The following is a 24,152-nucleotide window of genomic DNA, read 5'->3' on the forward strand; positions in this document are numbered from 1 at the left end:
CCGTAGCCAATCCGAATGGAAGAGCTACAAACTGGTAATGCCTGTCTAGAAAGGCAAACCTTAGATACCGGTAATGATCTTTGTGAATCGGTATGTGAAGGTAAGCATCCTTTAAATCCACTGTGGTCATGTACTGACCCTTTTGGATCATGGGTAAAATTGTCCGAATAGTCTCCATTTTGAACGATGGAACTCTTAGGAATTTGTTTAGGATCTTTAAATCCAGGATTGGCCTGAAAGTTCCCTCTTTTTTGGGAACCACAAACAGATTTGAGTAAAACCCTTGTCCCTGTTCCGACCGTGGAACTGGATGGATTACTCCCATTAATAAAAGCTCTTGTATGCAGCGTAGAAACGCCTCTTTCTTTATTTGGTTTGTTGACAACCTTGACAGATGAAATCTCTCTCTTGGGGGAGAGTATTTGAAGTCCAGAAGGTATCCCTGAGATATTATCTCTAGCGCCCAGGGATCCTGGACATCTCTTGCCCAAGCCTGGGCGAAGAGAGAAAGTCTGCCCCCCACTAGATCCGTTCCCGGATCGGGGGCCCTCAATTCATGCTGTTTTAGGGGCACCAGCAGGTTTCCTGGCCTGCTTGCCCTTGTTCCAGGACTGGTTAGGTCTCCAGCCTTGTCTGTAGCGAGCAACAGATCCTTCTTGTTTTGGAGCAGAGGAAGTTGATGCTGCTCCTGCTTTGAAATTCCGAAAGGAATGAAAATTAGATTGTCTAGCCTTAGGTTTGGCTCTGTCTTGAGGCAGGGCATGGCCTTTACCTCCTGTAATGTCAGCGATAATTTCTTTCAATCCGGGCCCGAATAAGGTCTGCCCTTTGAAAGGTATATTAAGTAATTTAGACTTAGAAGTAACGTCAGCTGACCAGGATTTTAGCCACAGTGCTCTGCGCGCCTGAATGGCGAATCCGGAATTCTTAGCCGTAAGCTTAGTTAAATGTACTACGGCATCTGAAATAAATGAGTTAGCTAACTTAAGAGCTTTAAGCCTATGTGTAATCTCATCTAATGGAGCTGATTCAAGTGTCCCTTCCAGAGACTCAAACCAAAATGCTGCTGCAGCCGTGACAGGCGCAATGCATGCAAGGGGTTGCAATATAAAACCTTGTTGAACAAACATTTTCTTAAGGTAACCCTCTAACTTTTTATCCATTGGATCTGAAAAGGCACAGCTATCCTCCACCGGGATAGTGGTACGCTTAGCTAAAGTAGAAACTGCTCCCTCCACCTTAGGGATCGTTTGCCATAAGTCCTGTGTGGTGGTGTCTATTGGAAACATCTTTCTAAATATCGGAGGGGGTAAGAACGGCACACCGGGTCTATCCCACTCCTTAGTAACAATTTCAGTAAGTCTCTTAGGTATAGGAAAAACGTCAGTACTCGACGGTACCGCAAAATATTTATCCAACCTACACATTTTTTCTGGTATTGCAACTGTGTTACAATCATTCAGAGCCACTAACACCTCCCCTAGTAATACACGGAGGTTTTCCAGCTTAAATTAAAAATTTGAAATATCTGAATCCAATCTGTTTGGATCAGAACCGTCAGCCGCAGAATGAAGCTCTCCATCCTCATGTTCTGCAAGTTGTGATGCAGTATCTGACATGGCCCTAACATTATCAGCGCACTCTGTTCTCACCCCAGAGTGATCACGCTTACCTCTTAGTTCTGGTAATTTAGCCAAAACTTCAGTCATAACAGTAGCCATATCCTGTAATGTGATTTGTAATGGCCGCCCAGATGTACTCGGCGCCACAATATCACGCACCCCCCGAGCGGGAGATGCAGGTACTGACACGTGAGGCGAGTTAGTCGGCATAACTCTCCCCTCGTTGTTTGGTGAAATGTGTTCAATTTGTACAGATTGACTTTTATTTAAAGTAGCATCAATACAGTTAGTACATAAATTTCTATTGGGCTCCACTTTGGCATTAGCACATATAGCACAGATGTATTCCTCTGAATCAGACATGTTTAACACACTAGCAAATAAACTAGCAACTTGGAAATACTTTTCAAGTAATTTACTATAATATGAAAACGTACTGTGCCTATAAGAAGCACAGAAAGAGTTATGACAGTTGAAAGTTAATAAACTGAAAGGTTATAGCATCAAATCTTGGTAAAAAAAAACAAAACACAATTTTAGCAAAGGCTTGTTCCCATTAGCAAAGGATAACTAACCCTGATAGCAGGAAAAAAAAAAAAAAAAGTTACAGAAATAAACGTTTTTTATCACAGTCAACTACAATCTCACAGCTCTGCTGTGAATGATTACCTCCCTCAAAACAAGTTTTGAAGACCCCTGAGTTCTGTAGAGATGAACCGGATCATGCAGGAAATACAATGAGCTTCTGACTGAATTTTTTTACCTCCCCCTCACACACAACAGTGAGAGAGATCAGTAAACTGTCATAAATTAAATAAAACAACTGCCAAGTGGAAAAAAATAATGCCCAAAACATTTTATTCACCCAGTACCTCAGAAAATGAAACGATTTTACATGCCAGCAAAAAACGTTTAACATAAATTAAGTGTTATTAAAGAGCCTGTTGCCAGTCCCTGCAAATTAGGCTAAAGTCTTATGCACACAGTATAATTCCAGTGAAGTGCCATTCCCCAGAATACTGAAGTGTAAAATATACATACATGACAGCCTGATACCAGTTGCTGCTACTGCATTTAAGGCTGAGTTTACATTATATCGGTATGGCAGAATTTTCTCATCAATTCCATTGTCAGAAAATAATAAGCTGCTACATACCTCTTTGCAGATTAATCTGCCCGCTGTCCCCTGATCTGAAGTTTACCTCTCCTCAGATGGCCGAGAAACAGCAATATGATCTTAACTACGCCGGCTAAAATCATAGTAAAAACTCAGGTAGATTCTTCTTCAAATTCTACCAGAGAAGGAATAACACACTCCGGTGCTATTATAAAATAACAAACTTTTGATTGAAGGTATAAAACTAAATATAATCACCATAGTCCTCTCACACATCCTATCTAGTCGTTGGGTGCAAGAGAATGACTGGTAATGGCAGTTAGGGGAGGAGCTATATAGCAGCTCTGCTGGGTGAATCCTCTTGCACTTCCTGTTGGGGAGGAGTTAATATCCCATAAGTAATGGATGATCCGTGGACTGGATACACTTAACAAGAGAAATATATGTTAATAATATTGCGTGACAATGATCCCAATTATATTTTAACAATTGTAAGAATATTTAGCAAGCAAAAATATTTTTGCAGCATATATAAATAAATATGTTATAAATATGTGGACTTAAGTGTTTGGATGTGTGCCAATACTTGTTGTTTTGTAATTATTTTGGTCACTTTGGCAGCACTCCCACAATATGTGTGCTAATATATCAAATGTTTTTTGGTGTGCTTAACCAAACCCCCTTGTTGTTCTATTTTCAGATAAGGCTCTTATCAGATGGCAATTATGTATATAAGCTGTGCGTTTGCCCCAATAAAGTCTATTTGTGTTTCACCTTAATACTGGTCTTGTCTGGTTATTAGGGTGGGCTACTTGCTATAATCACTTTCCCGCTATACAGCTACAGGTTCCAGGGTAAAGAAGGATCGTTTGGCGGAGATACTCAGTCGGGGTAATCAAAGTTCATCACACTTACATTTTAGCCAATGAGTGCTGACTCCTAGGTAACTCTACGGACGTGAGCATAATGTTATCTATATGACACACATGAACTAACACCCTCTAGTTGTGAAAAAATGTCAAAATGCATTCAGATAAGAGGCTGCCTTCAAGGGATGAAGAAATTAGCATATGAGCCTCCTAGGTTTAGCTTTGAACTAAGAATAATAAGAGAACAAAGCAAAATGGATGATAAAAGTACATTGGAAAATTGTTTAAAATTACATGCCCTATCTGAATCACGAAAGTTTATTTTTGATTAGACTGTCCCTTTAAGTGAGACCGAGACAATGGCTGCACAGATCAGTCTGCTTTTTTATATATTTATATATAGATAGGCCTAGATTACAAGTGGAGTGCAATATTATTAGCTCTGTTGAAGGCTAGCACTGCTCAGGTTAAATCAATAGCGCTCTTATGCTTACGCTCATATTACAAGTTGAAAGCAAAATGGTTGCGCTAAAGTGAAAGCCTTAGACGCACTAATATCTGTAGATCGGGGGCCCCATCCAATATGCAGTGTCGCCCGCAAAAGCCACCGACGCTGGTTTTTGCACGGGTTTGGTATCCTATATACAGCACCTCATATAAATGCGGCACGTATATTTCACCCGTTGGACATAGTTTTCTCCCCCATAGACTAACATATAAAACCAGCGCAATTTGGTATCCAATATCCAGCGCAAGGCCTTACGTGGCGAAAATGGAGAAAACCTACTCCATTTTCACCTCGCCATAAAATGCACCCGTAGCAGGCCTTGCGCTGAGTATGGGAGCACCGTAACTCCCTAAAATGCCTACAAAAAAAACCCTAAAATGCACCCGTAGCAGGCCTTGCGCTGAGTATGGGAGCACCGTAACTCCCTAAAATGCCTACAAAAAAAAAACCTAACACCTAACGCATGCGAAATGTCTATCTACCTGTCAACCGCAATCCCCCACCGCAATACCTAATAAAGTGTTTAACCCCTAAACCGCTGCTCCCGGACCCCGCCGCCACTAAATAAAGTATTTAACCCCTGAACCGCCGCTCCCAGACCCCGCCGCTCCCTACATTAAATTTATTAACCCCTAATCTGACCCCCCTACACCGCCGCCACCTACATTAAATATATTAACCTCTAATCTGACCCCCCTACACCGTTGCCACCTACTTTAAATATATTAACCTCTAATCTGACCCCCCTACACCTCCGCCACCTACATTAAAAATATTAACCTCTAATCTGACCCCCCTACACCACCGCCACCTACATTAAATGTATTACCCCCTAAACCTAAGTCTAACCCTAACACCCCCTAACTTAATTATTATTTAAATAAATCTAAATAATATTAATATTATTAACTAAATTATTCCTATTTAAAACTAAATACTTACCTATAAAATAAACCCTAAGATAGCTACAATATAATTAATAATTACATTGTAGCTATTTTAGGATTTATATTTATTTTACAGGTAACTTTGTAATTATTTTAACTAGGTACAATAGCTATTAAATAGTTAATAACTATTTAATCGCTACCTAGTTAAAATAATTAATAAAATTACCTGTAAAATAAATCCTAACCTAAGTTATAAATACACCTAACACTACACTATCAATAAATTAATTAAATAAATTAACTACAATTATCTAAAATAATACAATTAAATAAACTAAACTATATTACAAAAAAAACAAACGCTAAATTACAAAAAATAAAAAAAATATTTCAAGGTTTAATCTAATTACACCTAATCTATGCCCCCTAATAAAATAAAAAAGCCCCCCAAAGTAATAAAATTCCCTATCCTAAACTAAATTACAAATATCCCTTAAAAGGGCCTTTTGCGGGGCATTGCCCCAAAATAATCAGCTCTTTTACCAGCCCTTAAAAGGGCCTTTTGCGGGGCATTGCCCCAAAGTAATCAGCTCTTTTACCAGCCCTTAAAAGGGCCTTTTGCGGGGCATTGCCCCAAAGTAATCAGCTCTTTTACCTGTAAAAAAAAGAAATACAATACCCCCCAACATTACAACCCACCACCCACACACCCCTACTCTAAAACCCACCCGATCCCCCCTTAAATAAACCTAACACTACCCCATTGAAGATCACCATACCTTGAGCCGTCTTCACCCAGCCGGGCACCACTGGTCATCCGATGGGGCAGAAGAGGACATCCGGACCAGCAGAAGTCTTCATCCGATCGGGGCAGAAGAGGTTCTCCATCCGGCAGAAGTCTTCATCCAAGCGGCATCTTCTATCTTCATCCTTCCGGCGATGAGCGGCTCCATCTTGAAGACCTCTGGTGCAGAACATCCTTCTTGGCCGACGACTACCCAACAAATGGCTGGTCCTTTAAATGACGTCATCCAAGATCCTACCTTAATTCCGATTGGCTGATAGAATCCTATCAGCCAATCGGAATTCGAGGGACGCCATCTTGCATGACATCATTTAAAGGACTAGCCATTCGTCGTGTAGTCATCGGCCGAGAAGGATGTTCCGCGCCGGAGGTCTTCAAGATGGAGCCGCTCATCGCTGGAAGGATGAAGATAGAAGATGCCGCTTGGATGAAGACTTCTGCAGGATGGAGGACCTCTTCTGCCCCGATCGGATGAAGACTTCTGCCGGTCCGAATGTCCTCTTCTGCCCCATCAGATGACCAGTAGTGCCCGGCTGGGTGAAGACGGCTCAAGGTAGGGTGATCTTCAATGGGGTAGTGTTAGGTTTATTTAAGGGGGATCGGGTGGGTTTTAGAGTAGGGGTGTTTGGGTGGTGGGTTGTAATGTTGGGGGGAGTATTGTATTTCTTTTTTTTTACAGGTAAAAGAGCTGATTACTTTGGGGCAATGCCCCGCAAAAGGCCCTTTTAAGGGCTGGTAAAAGAGCTGATTACTTTGCGGCAATGCCCTGCAAAAGGCCCTTTTAAGGGCTATTTGTAATTTAGTTTAGGATAGGGAATTTTATTATTTTGGGGGGCTTTTTTATTTTATTAGGGGGCTTAGATTAGGTGTAATTAGATTACACTTCTTGTAATATTTTTTTAATTTTTGTAATTTAGTGTTTGTTTATGTAATATAGTTTAGTTTATTTAATTGTATTTTATTTTAGATAATTGTAGTTAATTTATTTAATTAATTTATTGATAGTGTAGTGTTAGGTATATTTGTAACTTAGGTTAGGATTTATTTTACAGGTAATTTTGTAATTATTTTAACTAGGTAGCTATTAAATAGTTATTAACTATTTAATAGCTATTGTACCTAGTTAAAATAAATACAAAGTTACCTGTAAAATAAATATAAATCCTAAAATAGCTACAATGTAATTATTAATTATATTGTAGCTATCTTAGGGTTTATTTTATAGGCAAGTATTTAGTTTTAAAAAGGAATAATTTAGTTAATAATATTAATATTATTTAGATTTATTTAAATAATAATTAAGTTAGGGGGTGTTAGGGTTAGACAGGTTTAGGGGTTAATATATTTAATGTAGGTGGCGGCGGGGTAGGGGTGGTCAGATTAGGGGTTAATAAATTTAATGTAGGTGGCGGCGGTGAAGGGGGGGTCAGATTAGGGGTTAATATATTTAATGTAGGTGGCGGTGGGGTCCGGGAGCGACGGTTTAGGGGTTAAACACTTTATTTAGGTGCGGTGGGGTCCGGGAGCGGTGGTTTAGGGGTTAATACTAGGATAGGTTTATTGTGGTGTGGGCTATGGTGGTTTAGGGGTTAATAATTAGGCTTATTGCGTTGTGGGGGGTTGTCGGTCTAGGGGTTAATACATTTATTATTAGGAGTGAGAGGGGGGATTGCGGATATAGGGGTATACGTGTCGGGCTATTTTTGGGAGGCGTGTTAGACAGTTATGGGAGATTTAATACTTTAGTTAGTTTTTTTAGGTACAGGCAGTTCCTAAAGTTCCGTAAGTCACTGGCGACTCAAGAAATTTGTAGTTACGCTCATTTCTGGACATCGCTAGTTTGTCCGACTTACGGCACTTTAGCAACTGCCGGCGGGGTATATGTAATACCCCGATGTGCGAGGTGAAACTATGGGCGGTGCGGGTTACATCGCTTGCACCGAAAACTACGCCGTATATCGGATCGCGCCCCTGATTGCTTGGCTTTGCTAACTCCTTAACTTCTATGGGGCACTACAAAACTCTTTTCTGGCTTTTGCTCAAGTTCTAACCCAAAAGTACACTAAGCCAAAGTGTGCTAAAGCCAAAGTTGCATTAAGAAATTTTTGATAGTTGACAGACTTAAATTTTAGCCAATCAGTGCTGACTCCTAAGTAAATCCACAGGAGTGGGCACAATGTTATCTATATGGCACACATGAACTGACGCTGACTAGCTGTGAAAAACTGTCAAAATTCAGCCTTCAGTTGCTTAGGAATTAGCATATGAGCCTACCTAGGTTTAGCTTTCAACAAACAATACCAAGAGAACAAAGCAAATTTGATGACAGTAAATTGGAACGTTGTTTAAAATTGCATGCCCTATCTGAAACATGAAAGTTTAATTTTGACTAGACTGTTCCTTTAATATGATATGGTATATGACAAGGTGTTGGACTGGAAAGGGCTCACAGATTTTTATATATATATAATGTTTTAAGGGAAAACAAGAAAAAATCAGTCCCTCCTATTACTTTTTGTCCCTGCAAAGTGTAAATGCAAAGTACTGGGTGTACTGCTTCGGCGTGATTAGTTATAACTCATGAGATATTTCCTTCACAGTTGGAATATCCCATTCTCCTTTATTTATTTATCTGGAGATCAAATAGCTTTAGCATAGATATAGCTTTAGATTTCAGTAGCATATTACCCCTCACAAGGGGGGCTTAGAGATGTCACCTATTAGTCACACATAGTAGTAGTAATATCAAATGGTGAATTTGTTTTTATATATGTCTTTTACGTTTTTATGTCACTTTTCACATTTTTCATGTTTGAGATTAGTAGATTATAGTACTCGTGAATTGTTTTTGCCAATTAGCATTCCTATTGGCTGCTATATTGTATTTAACCACTTACCTGGTGAACACCTGTAGATCTCTGATGAAGCGCATGTGAGCATGCGTGAAACGCGTCAGATCTTGCTTACCTTGCACACTGTTTAGTGCTCCACCTGTTCATTTGAATAAACCATTTAGGTTGTAAGTTCCTGAGCATCCTCGTTGTTATTTCTTCTTTAATGTTTTATACAGATCATGCAATTATAATTGTGACCCTTATGTGCCTCTAAGATCTGATAGCAATTCCTCTATGTACATACATCAGTTGGTAATGTCAAATGTAATCTTGATGAAAAAGATTCTCTAACTCATTTCATTTTCTCTGTCACTTCAGTAATTGCATTAGACAATAACACAGTTGCATAATTTAGCAGCAATATTCTGAACAAACATCTATTTTTGGTTAATAATTAGATTTGTTTTACAGTTTATGACAGAAGCTACATAACTATTTTTAATAAACTGTAATCATTACACTTAAAAAAAAAAATGACATAATAAACAGAAAGATTTCTTGTTTATTACTAATGATAATTATAAGTTTATCTGCAGTTTTTTTTTAATACCGCAGCCAGTGGTAATTTTTCCTGTGCAAAGAAATCAGTTGGAGATATAACGTCTGCTTCCTGTGCATTATCTAGTTTATATAAAATATTCACATTAATTTGTTATCATGCTGGCACACTGGGATAGGTGCCATCTGATGTTTGCTGTTGTGGTGGTAACTGCAGAATCGGAACTACAATTTTCCCTTGATATTGTGCAGCTGTGGCTGTTTTTTGGCATACAAACCAATATAATATAGGGCTTCCTTTCTATGACTTCCTCTGCCATAATCTAAATTGTGTGTATAAAAACAAAATAGGAAAGAAAATGTAAAAAAAAACTGTTCTAAACAGGTCACATAACATGCTAATTATACGAAATGGTATAACCATTTTTCTATTGAATGTTCCCATATTGATCAAAAAAGGGGAATACAACCAATTGACAAAAGTTTTGCTATAAGGAAAGATAGAGTGATCTATTTTGATAGTACATTTTCTATTTTTACCAGAATGGCACTTTCTAAAATCCATAACCAAGGTACAATGCACTGGCATATGAAGGTATCCACCAATCACTTTCTGTGTTTGCTTAGTAGCATAAAAAGTAGCATCCAAGGTGAGAAATGTTAACTATGGGTGTTAAAAAATATTGCTTGAGCGCTAACTGCGCTAAAAGTAAAAAACAGCATGACCGGATTATTATACGTATTACAAGTTGAAAGTAAAAAGATAGCATGCGAGCAAGACTCAGGCTCACTAACTTTAGGACTTCAGATAATGTGACCTCGCAAACTCCCTCTCCCCATAGATTTTTATAGGGCACGCTACAAAACAAAAAGCTTTCACCTAGATTACGAGTTTTGCGCTAAACAGGGTGCGAAACGAACGCAACAAAAGTTGCGTTATTTCACCCTCCATAGCCCTGCCTTTACGAGTTTCTGAAAAGCCTCCTTTTGCGTTCAATATGGTGACGTTAAGCTCCATACCGCATAAAATTCAAGGGCTGCTTTGACGTTCTCGTGCACGCTTTCCCCCATAGACATCAATAGGGAGAGAGTGTCAGAAACAAAACTAACACCTGAAGTGCGGAATGAAAATTTTCCGTAATGCAACCTCATTGATGTCTATGGGGAAAAACGTTACGTTTAAAACCTAACACCCTAACATAAACCCCAAGTCTAAACACCGTTTATCTGCCACCCCCAACATCGCAGACACCTAAATAAAGTTATTAACCCCTAATCCACCGCCCCGACATCGCAGACACCTAAATAAAGTTATTAACCCTATTCCACCGCTCCCCAAAATCGCTGCCAATATAATAAAGTTATTAACCCCTATTCCGCCGCTCCCCGACATCGCTGCCACTCTAATAAAGTTATTAATCCCTATTCCGCCACTCCCGACATTGCCGACACCTAAACAAAGTTATTAACCCCTAATCTGTCGCTCCCGACATCGCCAACACAATAAAAGTTATAAACCCGTATCCCGCCTCTCCCCGACATCGCTGCCACTGTAATAAAGTTATTAACCCCTAAACCTCTGGCCTCCCATATCTCCACCACTAAATAAACCTATTAACCCATAAACCACTGGCGTCCCACATCACAAAACACTAAAAAAAACTATTAACCCCTAAACCTAACACCCCCTAACTTTAAATTAAAATTACAATATAACTATTTAAATAAATAAAAACTTACCTGTGAAATAAAAATAAACCTAACATTAAACTACAAATTAACCTAACATAACTATTCTAATAAAATAAAAAAAACTACCAATTAAAATATCTAAATTAAAAATTTTAAAAAACCTAACACTATGAAAAAAATTTAAAAATCTAAATTACAAAAAAAAGTTTAACAAAAAAAATTAACACTAAAATCACGACAAATAAAAAACACTAAGATTACAAAAAATAAACAAAATTATCAAAAATAAAAACAATTACACCTAATCTAATAGCCCTATAAAAATAAAAAAACACCCCCTAGCCTACAAAAAACTACAAATACCCCTTAAAAGGTCCTTTTGTAGGGCATTGCCCTATAGAAATCAGCTCTTTTGCCTGTAGGGCATTTAGCTCTTTTGCATTGCCCTTAAAAGGGCATTCAGCTCTTTTTCAAAGCTCAAACCCTAATCTAAAAAAAAAAACACCCCAAAAAAATTATAAAAAAACCTAATACTAACCCCAGGAGATCTACTCATGGTTGCTGAAGTCTGGACATCCATCTCCATCCAGGTGGTGAGGTCTTCATCCAGGTGGCGAGGTCTTCATCCATCCCGGAGGTGTCTTCTATCTTCACCCTGGCGGCACAGAGCAGAGCCATCCTGGAAGCTGATCCCATCCTGCGCGGAGCATTCTCTTTATATGGTTGTCACAGTACACTGAAGATGAATGCAAGGTAGCCGTTTCAATATGGCGTACCTTGCATTCCTATTGGCTGATTTGATTCTTCAAATTCAAATCAGCCAATAGGATGAGAGCTTTTGAAATCCTATTGGCTGTTCAAAATAGTCAATAGGATGAGAGCTACTGAAATTCTATTGGCTGTTCAAATCAGCCAATAGGATTGGTTGAATAATGGAGGGCATATTCATTATTTGGACTTATTTGTTTATGTGTGTTTGCACATACATATTTACACATATAAACACATAAATATGCATGTTAATACATATGTAAACATATATACACATGTATACATACACACATAAACATATTTAGTCAATATATATATATATATATATATATATATATATATATATATATATATATGTATACAGGGAGTGCAGAATTAGGCAAGTTGTATTTTTGAGGATTAATTTTATTATTGAACAACAACATATATACACATGTATACATACACACATAAACATATTTAGTCAATATATATATATATATATATATATATATATATATATATATATATATATATATGTATACAGAATTAGGCAAGTTGTATTTTTGAGGATTAATTTTATTATTGAACAACAACCATGTTCTCAATGAACCCAAAAAACACATTAATATCAAAGCTGAATATTTTTGGAAGTAGTTTTTAGTTTGTTTTTAGTTTTAGCTATTTTAGGGGGATATATTTGTGTGCAGGTGACTATTACTGTGCATAATTATTAGGCAACTTAACAAAAAACAAATATATACCCATTTCAATTATTTATTTTTACCAGTGAAACCAATATAACATCTCAACATTCACAAATATACATTTCTGACATTCAAAAACAAAACAAAAACAAATCAGTGACCAATATAGCCACCTTTCTTTGCAAGGACACTCAAAAGCCTGCCATCCATGGATTCTGTCAGTGTTTTGATCTGTTCACCATCAACATTGCGTGCAGCAGCAACCACAGCCTCCCAGACACTGTTCAGAGAGGTGTACTGTTTTCCCTCCTTGTAAATCTCACATTTGATGATGGACCACAGGTTCTCAATGGGGTTCAGATCAGGTGAACAAGGAGGCCATGTCATTAGATTTTCTTCTTTTATACCCTTTCTTGCCAGCCACGCTGTGGAGTACTTGGACGCGTGTGATGGAGCATTGTCCTGCATGAAAATCATGTTTTTCTTGAAGGATGCAGACTTCTTCCTGTACCACTGCTTGAAGAAGGTGTCTTCCAGAAACTGGCAGTAGGACTGGGAGTTGAACTTGACTCCATCCTCAACCCAAAAAGGCCCCACAAGCTCATCTTTGATGATACCAGCCCAAACCAGTACTCCACCTCCACCTTGCTGGCGTCTGAGTCGGACTGGAGCTCTCTGCCCTTTACCAATCCAGCCACGGGCCCATCCATCTGGCCCATCAAGACTCACTCTCATTTCATCAGTCCATAAAACCTTAGAAAAATCAGTCTTGAGATATTTCTTGGCCCAGTCTTGACGTTTCAGCTTGTGTGTCTTGTTCAGTGGTGGTCATCTTTCAGCCTTTCTTACCTTGGCCATGTCTCTGAGTATTGCACACCTTGTGCTTTTGGGCACTCCAGTGATGTTGCAGCTCTGAAATATGGCCAAACTGGTGGCAAGTGGCATCTTGGCAGCTGCACGCTTGACTTTTCTCAGTTCATGGGCAGTTATTTTGCGCCTTGGTTTTTCCACACGCTTCTTGCGACCCTGTTGACTATTTTGAATGAAACGCTTGATTGTTCGATGATCACGCTTCAGAAGCTTTGCAATTTTAAGAGTGCTGCATCCCTCTGCAAGATATCTCACTATTTTTGACTTTTCTGAGCCTGTCAAGTCCTTCTTTTGACCCATTTTGCCAAAGGAAAGGAAGTTGCTTAATAATTATGCACACCTGATATAGGGTGTTGATGTCATTAGACCACACCCCTTCTCATTACAGAGATGCACATCACCTAATATGCTTAATTGGCAGTAGGCTTTCGAGCCTATACAGCTTGGAGTAAGACAACATGCATAAAGAGGATGATGTTGTCAAAATACTCATTTGCCTAATAATTCTGCACTCCCTGTATATATATTAAAACATATATATATATATATATATATATGTATATATATATATATATATATATATATATATATATATATATATATATATATATATGTGTGTGTATGTACGTACAAGCGCTTAAGAATTCCTTGTCTCAAACAGTAAGTATTGTTTAAAAGCTGGTTAAATAAGTAGATGAATAAAATTAGAATTAAATATGGAACAGTTATAAGATGTAATAAAACAGTCTTATAAGTTATGAAAAAAGGTAAAGTAGTAAATGTCCACTTGAATAATCTATTGTGAGGTGAATCCCCTTACCAGAATTTACCTCAATCTAATGAGGTAAGTTTGTCGCACTGAATGGGGTACTCAGATGCTGGTGCAACATTTGATTAAGCAAACATAGCATCCTTAGAAAAAATTCAAGCATCATCTAACAGTTTATCCAAACCTATCACATGGCACAAAATCTAGGGCAGCAAATGGGGTCCATCTCCCTGTGAGGAAGCAAAAATCAAAGCTACATACTCCAAGAGGTGGTTGGCATACCTGAATATCCTGGGAGGAAACTACTGGATGCACCCTTTATTACTCCGGACCTACCTACACCAGCATCTGAGTACCCCTTTCAGTGCGGCAAACTTACCTCATTAGTTTGAGGTAAATGCTGGTAAGGGGATTCACCTCACAATAGATTGTTCAAGTGGACATTTACTACTTTGCCTTTTTTCATAACTTATAAGACTGTTTTATTACATCTTATCACTGTTCCATATTTAATTCTAATTTTATTCATCTACTTATTTAACCAGCTTTTAAACAATACTTACTGTTTGAGACAAGGAATTCTTAAGCGCTGTTATACCCTTGTACATACTTTTTAACTCTTACATTACTGGCGAGCTACATGCTACCCTCTGATGCATTTGTCCTTTATCAGCTGCTAAAGTCTTCCCCCCTTCTGATCAGCGCAACCCTGAGTGCCACTTGTTTACAGATCAGTCCTCTACTTGTATGCATTGCACATATATACTGTATATATATATATATATATATATATATATATATATACACACATTGGTCAAACACATCATATATCATGTCCCTTTTTAACCCTTTTAAAACCTTTTAATCAATATTAAAATTATATATATATTAAAGGGACATTAAATCCAAATTTTTTCTTTCATGATTTAGATAGAGAATACCATTTTAAACAACTCTCTAATTTACTTCAATGATCTAATTTGCTTCATTCTCTTAATATTCTTTCCTGAAAAGCATATCTAGATAGGCTCAGTAGCTTCTGATTGGTAGCTGCACATAGATGCCTCATGTGATTGGCTCACCAATGTGTAAATTGGAATGTTGTTTAAAATTGTATTCTCTATCTGAATCGTGAAATAAATTTTTTGGGTTTAATGGCCCTTTAATATTAAAAAGTTTATATATGTGTAATACTTTATTTTAATATTTTTTTGATGTGATTAGTGTTTTTTTTTTTAACCCTTAAGGTTTACTTTAGGAGGCCCATTTATCAAGCTCTGTATGGAGCTTGATGCCCTGTGTTTCTGGCAAGTCTTCAGACTCACCAGAAACACAAGTTATGGAGCAGCGGTCTAAAGACTGCTGCTCCATAACCCTGTCCGCCTGCTCTGATGAGGCGGACAGGAATCGCCAAACTACAACCCGATCGAGTACGATCGGGTTGATTGACACCCCCTGCTGGCGGCCGACTGGCCGCGAGTCTGCAGGGGGCGGCGTTGCACCAGCAGCTCTTGTGAGCTGCTGGTGCAATGCTGACTACGGAGAGCGTATTGCTGTCTGTATTCAGTGATGTCTGTCGAACCTTAACTGCACTGTCGGATCAGGTCCAACTGACATATGATAATTCGGCCTCTAGGTCTCAAGTCACACTAAATATTCTAGGGCAGTTTTAGCTTGCACTTAAGTATAAACTATAACTTACAGCTTGTAATATGTGTGCTATTTATTGCAGTTGCCATATCTATTGAAAGTATAGGTTGTGCTAGAGCAATATGCTAACCCTTCTCTGGTAAATAGCCTTAACTATGGACTTGAAATATCAAGTTGCACGCTAATATTAGCACAGTCCAGCGATCTTGCTTATCATGTCCAACGTTATCAATAGTGTGCTACTTGTAATCTGGTCCTATATGTGTATAACCCCTTGGCAGGGGTTAAAAACACAGTGAAAAAATGATTTATTTAAAAATAAAATGTTCTAATGAAATAGAGCATTTTATTTTTAAGCTAAAATGTTCTTTTAACCCCTTGTGCCAAATGGACATAGGTACTATAGGTACTACATCACATAGTACTTTGCCCAACATACAGTGTTGACGTACTACCTACGTTCAGCACAGAGGCTCATGTTGCAGTCAGCTTAAACAACGGGAGCCGCAACCAGGGGGCAGAAGACATTGGCCTTCATATAGTAAGTGAGTACTGATTATGCTCCCTTACCATATGAAGCCAGATTGCCGAAAGTTATGGAGACTGACACTGTGTCAGTCTCTGTAGTCATATTCCATTGGTGTCAGTGGGAGTGATGGGAGGGAAGTAGGGAGGTTGGTGGTTCCGTCCAGCACAAGAGGGGGGGAGGGAGGGTAGTATTCCCTACACTACAGCAAATTATTTTGGAAAGAGAGGAAGGGTTGGTTCCCTACACTGCAGAAAAATATCAGTTGGAGGGGGGAAGTGGGACCCTACACTAAAGAAACAAGTTATCTTGGAAGGAGAAGGTGGTGGGGTTGAGGGGGTCCCTACAATACAGAAAAATGAAAAATAAATTTGAAAATAAAAAAAATAATAATTTGTTTTGCCAGTAGCAATTATGGTGGGAAAAAATGGTAGGAGGAGGGTTAGAGCTGTTTGGGGGGGGGGGGGGTATCAGGGAGGTGGGACCCCTTCACTAATAAATAAATATTTTAAAAAATAATAATAATAATAATAATAAATAAACTGCCTACTGGCAGACTGTCCGCCAGTACCTAAAACTGTGGTAATCCATAGGGGGAGGGAAGAAAGCTGTTTGGAAGGGATCAGAGGGTAGGAAGTGTCAAGTGGGAGGGTATTCCCTACACTACAGTAAATATTAACTTTACAAGCTAACTGATTGAACGATTCACTGCCAGGAATTTCAGTAGTGTGGTGCTTAACTGCAATTAGCGGCCTTCTAATTACCAAAAAATGATGGCATAGCCATGCATGTCTGCTTTTCCTGAACAAAGGGGATCCCAGAGAAGCTTTTACAACAATTTGTCTTATGACAGCAGTTGAGTGTAAATAATTTCAGTGAGAAACCCAAAGTTTGCTAAATAGTTAGCGATTTATTTTATATGATTGTATTTGGTGACCAAAAAGTGGCATCAAATATACCAAAATAAGCCTAAATCAATACCTTGGGTTGTCTAGTTTAAATATATAAATAAGGTTTTTCCAAACTGTAGGCAAGGGGCTGATCAAAGATAATTTTATTCAAAGATGCTGCATCAACACCCTTTCAAATGGACTGGGTTTGCTCTCACATCTCACACTGGTTGGATTTTTTTTCTGCTGCTTCCTCTTATTTACAAAGCTTTTCTATTGCCAATAGAAATTTTCAGTATAGGTGGCAGTTTCAATACTCTAAAACAACTATCTCAAAATAAAAATGAAAAAATTAAAGGTGAAGTTATTTGTATACATTATGAGGCATATTTATCAAATGTCTGTCGGACCTGATCTGACAGTGCGGATCAGGTCCTACAGACATCACTGAATGCGGAGAGTAATACGCTCTCTGTATTCAGCATTGCACCTGCAGCTCTTGTGAGCTGCTTGTGCAACGCCGCCCCCTGCAGACTCGCGGCCGAAAGACTGGCCCTCAAGCTGCGTTCAGAGCTTGATAGATAGGCCTCTATATATAAAATACACTTAAGCAGGTAAAATGAATCACTGTGAACACAGTAAAGAAGAGAGAAGAACATCAAGTACAATGTCTCTTTAATATGATACTCCTAGAAACTTGTTATTTTCTCTAATTAGAAAGAAGACTAAGGGCCCAATGTACTAAACAGTGTAAAGTGCTTTTGAGCCCTTGTGGAGCAGGCTCGTGCATACCAACCTGCTTCCTGCAATGTCAGAAGCAGAGGTCACCAGACCGATGCTTCTTAAAGGGACAGCAAAGTCAAAATTAAACTTTCTTGATTCTGTTAGAGCATGCAATTTTAAACTTTCCAATTTACTCTATTATCAAATTTGCTTCGTTCTCTTGATATCTTTTTTTCAAAGAGTAAAATTAGGTAGGCTCTTAAAAGCTCAGGAGTGTGCACGTGTCTATAGTACTCTATGGCAGCAGTGTTTTGCAACATTGTATAACAAAAGCTACAAATAATGTTGCAAAACACGGCTGCCATAGAGTACTATAGACACGTGCACACTCCTGAGCTCTTAAGAGCCTACTTAGTTTTACTTTAAAAAAAAAAAAAAAAAAGATACCAAGAGAACGAAGCAAATTTGATAACAGAAGTAAATTAGAAAGTTGTTTAATATTGCATGCTCTGTCCGAATCATGAAAGTTTAAATTTGACTTTACTGTCCCTTAAAAGGGGACAGTACACACCAATTTTCATATAAGTGCATGTCATACACATTGCTATAAAGATGACTATGCACAGATACTGATCTAAAAATAAACTATAAAACCCTTTAAAAACTTACTTAGAAGCTACCAGTTCAGCACTGTTGTTGAGGTTAGCTGGAACACCCACTGAAAGGGGCTGGGTAAACAAAAAGAGCAGGCACTCCCCACCTCCCCCCTTTCCTGCATATGAAAAGACAGATAACATAAACGGGAGCTTGCAGGAGTCTGTAAACACGTGTATACATCTGGCACTGTGGGGCTTGGTTTAGGAGTCTGAAAATCAGCACAATGTTATTAACAAATAAGCAAAGTTATACATTTTTATAAAAACACTACCAGATGGGCTATATGAATGGATCATCTACAAAACATTTATGCAAAGAAAAATCTAGTGTACAATGTCCCTTTAAACTCTCTGCCACTTCTGAGATGGTGCATTAAAATCAACCTGAACGCTCTCGCTCATGGTGATTGACAGGCTGTGAAAAGTAAACAGCATTACACACTCAAGCTTAAAGGGACTTTAGATAATGGGGCCTATCTATCAAGCTCCGAATGGAGCTTGAGGCCCCGTGTCTAAAGACCGCTGCTCCATAACCTGTCCGCCTGCTCTGAGCAGGCGGACAGACATCGCCGCAATTCAACGCCGAGTACGATCGGGTTGATTGACACCCCTCTGCTGCCGCGATTCTGCAGGGAGCGGCGTTGCACCAGCAGCTCTTGTGAGCTGCTGGTGCAATGCTGAATACGGAGAGCGTATTGTGCTCCGTATTCAGTGAGGTCTGGCGGACCTGATCCGCACTGTCGGATCAGGTCCACCAGACTTTGATAAATAGAGGCCAGAGCATGCAATTTTAAGCAACTTTCTAGTTTACTCCTATTATCAATTGTTCTTCGTTTTCTTGGTATCTTTATTTGAAAAAGCAGGAATGAAAGCTTTGGAGCTGGCCCATGTTTGGTTCAGAACCCTGGATAGCGCTTGCTGATTGGTCGATTACATTTAGCTATCCAATCAGCAAGAACAACCCAGGTGCTGAACCAAAAATGGTCTGGCTCCAAAGCTTTCATTCCTGCTTTTTCAAATAAAGAAACAAAGAGAACAAAGAAAACTTGATAATAGGAGTAAATTAGAAAGTTGCATGCTCCATCTGAATCAAGAAAGAAACATTTTGGTTTAGTGTCCCTTTAATGGTACATACACCCAGCGGACCCTGTACCATTCAATACCAAGCTATCCGGACGGGTTCTCAAGTTAGTACATGCGGTCCTATTTCTTGAATATAGAATTTTACATTTATAAATGTTGTTGGTAAAATATGTCACGTTGCAATGTTAACTAATATTTTCCTCAGTATCTTAAGACATTAGCTTTCTATATTTATTCTTTATTAATTATAATGAATTAAACCTTAAAAATACCATTCGCACTGGTAAAAAAAATGCTGAGTGACGTTACTGAGAAAGTCCATGGGGTAAATTTATTAACTTAATAAATGGAGCCCTATGGCTAAACAAAGGTTCAAGACTACAAGAAAATGTATTATCACTTAATGGCAAAGATTACAAGTGGAGTCCAGGGTGAGCTATCAATATCGCAGTACCATGCAATCTGTATTACAAGTCCATGGTAAAACTCAATAACCAGTGAATGTTTAGCGTACCTGACCAACCCTGAAGCGCACCTTACACTTTCAAAGTATATCGTGACCAAACTAAACATTGTTAAAAGTTATGTTATGTGTGAGCTCAACACAACGCTATAAAGTAAGTTCTACTTGACACCTAAAGTAAAGTGTTAGAGCTACACTAAAATATGTTTTATTGATGGAGACTTTGTAAAAACAGTACCAGATCTGAGAGCTGTTTCATATTTTACAAATGTGATAAACAACAACAAAGAAATGATGAACATATTAACCATGTCTATTGTCTGTAATGTATTACATGTTAGGTATGATGTCATTACTGTTCTAGAATACGATTCTGATGTCATAGGTGTATTGTAAAAAGGTCTATTCATACATAATGCTATAAATGAATCATTTTACTGGGGTTTTCTAATCTTATTGCACCAGTATATTAGATCTAACATTTTAGCCCAGTATGATATACTCTGGAATATGCCTTTGCCCTACAAACGATATTATGAAAATGATTATAATGATGATTATTATGTTTATTTTTAATACCTAGGTTCAGATAAGGCTCCTTTCTACAATAATCTATAACTGTTAATTTTTTTTAATAAAAAAATATGTACAAAAATATTAGAATAAGGTAATAATATAATGTAAAATGTTACAAAAATGTAATAATCAATACTGTCAGAAAGAAATAAAAATCCCTATATTATGGTGATGAATATATGCGCACACACAAAAGCCTGAAATTATACAAAACAAGGAAACTATCAGCATTCGCTGGACTTCCATATATATATACACACATATATATATATATATATATATATATATATATATATACAGTGAGTGCAGAATTATTAGGCAAATTAGTATTTTGACCACATCATCCTCTTTATGCATGTTGTCTTACTCCAAGCTGTATAGGCTCGAAAGCCTACTACCAATTAAGCATATTAGGTGATGTGCATCTCTGTAATGAGAAGGGGTGTGGTCTAATGACATCAACACCCTATATTAGGTGTGCATAATTATTAGGCAACTTCCTTTCCTTTGGCAAAATGGGTCAAAAGAAGGACTTGACAGGCTCAGAAAAGTCAAAAATAGTGAGATATCTTGCAGAGGGATGCAGCACTCTTAAAATTGCAAAGCTTCTGAAGCGTGAACATCGAACAATCAAGCGTTTCATTCAAAATAGTCAACAGGGTCGCAAGAAGCGTGTGGAAAAACCAAGGCGCAAAATAACTGCCCATGAACTGAGAAAAGTCAAGTGTGCAGCTACCAAGATGCCACTTGCCACCAGTTTGGCCATATTTCAGAGCTGCAACATCACTGGAGTGCCCAAAAGCACAAGGTGTGGAATACTCAGAGACATGGCCAAGGTAAGAAAGGCTGAAAGACGACCACCACTGAACAAGACACACAAGCTGAAACGTCAAGACTGGGCCAAGAAATATCTCAAGACTGATTTTTCTAAGGTTTTATGGACTGATGAAATGAGAGTGAGTCTTGATGGGCCAGATGGATGGGCCCGTGGCTGAATTGGTAAAGGGCAGAGAGCTCCAGTCCGACTCAGACACCAGCAAGGTGGAGGTGGAGTACTGGTTTGAGCTGGTATCATCAAAGATGAGCTTGTGGGGCCTTTTCGGGTTGAGGATGGAGTCAAGCTCAACTCCCAGTCCTACTGCCAGTTTCTGGAAGACACCTTCTTCAAGCAGTGGTACAGGAAGAAGTCTGCATCCTTCAAGAAAAACATGATTTTCATGCAGGACAATGCTCCATCACACGCGTCTAAGTACTCCACAGCGTGGCTGGCAAGAAAGGGTATAAAAGAAGAAAATCTAATGACATGGCCTCCTTGTTCACCTGATCTGAACCCCATTGAGAACCTGTGGTCCATCATCAAATGTGAGATTTACAAGGAGGGAAAACAGTACACCTCTCTGAACAGTGTCTGGGAGGCTGTGGTTGCTGCTGTATGCAATGTTGATGGTGAACAGATCAAAACACTGACAGAATCCATGGATGGCAGGCTTTTGAGTGTCCTTGCAAAGGAAGGTGGCTATATTGGTCACTGATTTGTTTTTGTTTTGTTTTTGAATGTCAGAAATGTATATTTGTGAATGTTGAGATGTTATATTGGTTTCACTGGTAAAAAAAAATAATTGAAATGGGTATATATTTGTTTTTTGTTAAGTTGCCTAATAATTATGCACAGTAATAGTCACCTGCACACACATATATCCCCCTAAAATAGCTATAACTAAAAACAAACTAAAAACTACTTCCAAAACTATTCAGCTTTGATATTAATGAGTTTTTTGGGTTCATTGAGAACATGGTTGTTGTTCAATAATAAAATTAATCCTCAAAAATACATCTTGCCTAATAATTCTGCACTCCCTGTATATATATATATATATATATGTGTGTGTGTGTTCACACAGAGATAGATAGATAGATAGATAGATAGATGATAGATACATAGATAGATAGATAGATAGATAGATAGATGATAGATAGATAGATAAATAGATAGATGATAGATAGCAAGATGATAGATAGATAGATAGATAGATAGATAGATAGATAGATAGATAGATAGATAGATAGATACATAGATAGATAGATAGATAAATTGATAGATGATAGATACTTTTTTAGTTTATAAATATTACATTTAAACATTGCATTTGGCATAAAGTGGGTGCTATTTCCAAATTTTTACCAAATTATTATAGATGCCATTCCCTGATTTTCTAATTAAATCAGCTAATTATGTTGAACTGTTCTGATCAGAGGAATATGGATTGTTAAATCTGAGCTGTTATGAGCCTACCTAGTTTTACTCTTTAATAAAAGATGCTATGAAAATGAAGCACATTTGATAATAGTAGTAAATTGGAAAGTTGATTAAAAGTGCCTACTCTATCAGAATCATGAAAGTAAAATTTTTTGACTTTACTGTCCCTTTAACTGTTTCAATGGGACATATTATATTCCTTAAAACACACCATATACACAATGTATGAGAAAATAGGTAAGAAGGATAATTATTTAATTATACTAATGTTTCATCTCATGACTATCTTATATTTAGTATGTGATATTCCAAATGTAAATGATGATTTGTGGTATATGGTATATAAGTGTATGTAGCTAAAAAAAAAAATAAGGTGCAATATTCCAAATGTAAATGATGCTTTGTGGTTTATATGGGTAACACAATATACTGTATGATATAAGTAAATGTAGGTAAAAAATAAATAAGGGCAATATTTTTGACCTTTGGATGCCATACCTTAATTCATTTTCAATTCCAAAGCCTCTTTTTCTTGCCAGTTCCATCAAGAAGTTTCTTCTACTTGTTCCCATTTTGCGTTCTACAATAAATAAAACAACTTCCTTAAATTTAATTTCATAGTTGAAAACTGATGAGGAAATTTGCAAGTGTTTAGTTTTTTTCCTCTTAGGAACTATTGCAGGTCCTTTTATTAGATCCATCACTAAAGTGCAAGACTGATCTTGATTATGTCTATCTGAGCTTCCCCTCTGTATAAAAGCTGTTTTTTATGTTACCTCCCATTTATATGTCTTTGCCTTACTGGTGGTTCCTGAAGCAACAGTTATTTTACATCTGCAAATAAATAACTACTTTTGAACAAAAACAGCAATGTATTTCATGTAATCAAATGACTGAAGAATCCTGAGCAGATGCACTTTCTCTTGAACAAGTATTGGACATTTTGTACATTTACATATCAAAGATTTTTTTTTTCTGTTTGTTTTTTTTTACCAAATTATTATAGATGCCATTCCCTGATTTTCTAATTAAATCAGCTAATTATGTTGAACTGTTCTGATCAGAGGAATATGGATTGTTAAATCTGAGAAACATCAACAAAGGCTCTAGGGAGATTTCTTTGTGGGAAGTAGTTTTTCTTTGGCTATAAACAGGAGCACTATATGATTGTACCAACAGTAGTAAAAAATAATTGGCGAGATTACGAGTTTTGCGTTAGGAGCTATGCGGTGCTAACGAGCAGTTTTTTCTCATCGCTCACTTACATGCAGCGCTGGTATTACGGGTTTTTAAAAACCCGGTGTTAAAAGGCAAGAAGTGAGCGTAGAGCAAAATTT

At 37.8% G+C, this 24,152-nt stretch overlaps 1 protein-coding gene across 1 annotated transcript in view; it reads right to left on the reverse strand.

Annotated features, from left to right (window-relative positions):
* The window catches only part of DNTT (DNA nucleotidylexotransferase), a 1,045,168-nt gene extending 1,021,652 nt beyond the window's left edge, over window positions 1-23,516 (reverse strand). Inside the window, exon 1 of the mRNA XM_053692399.1 lies at window positions 23,314-23,516. Within this exon, the coding sequence (XP_053548374.1) occupies window positions 23,314-23,516 (203 nt within the window). The remainder of the gene's footprint in view (window positions 1-23,313) is intronic.
* Window positions 23,517-24,152: the final 636 nt, after the last annotated feature.

The sequence above is a fragment of the Bombina bombina genome, chromosome 9, assembly GCF_027579735.1.
Source record: "Bombina bombina isolate aBomBom1 chromosome 9, aBomBom1.pri, whole genome shotgun sequence".
Lineage (NCBI taxonomy): Eukaryota > Metazoa > Chordata > Amphibia > Anura > Bombinatoridae > Bombina > Bombina bombina.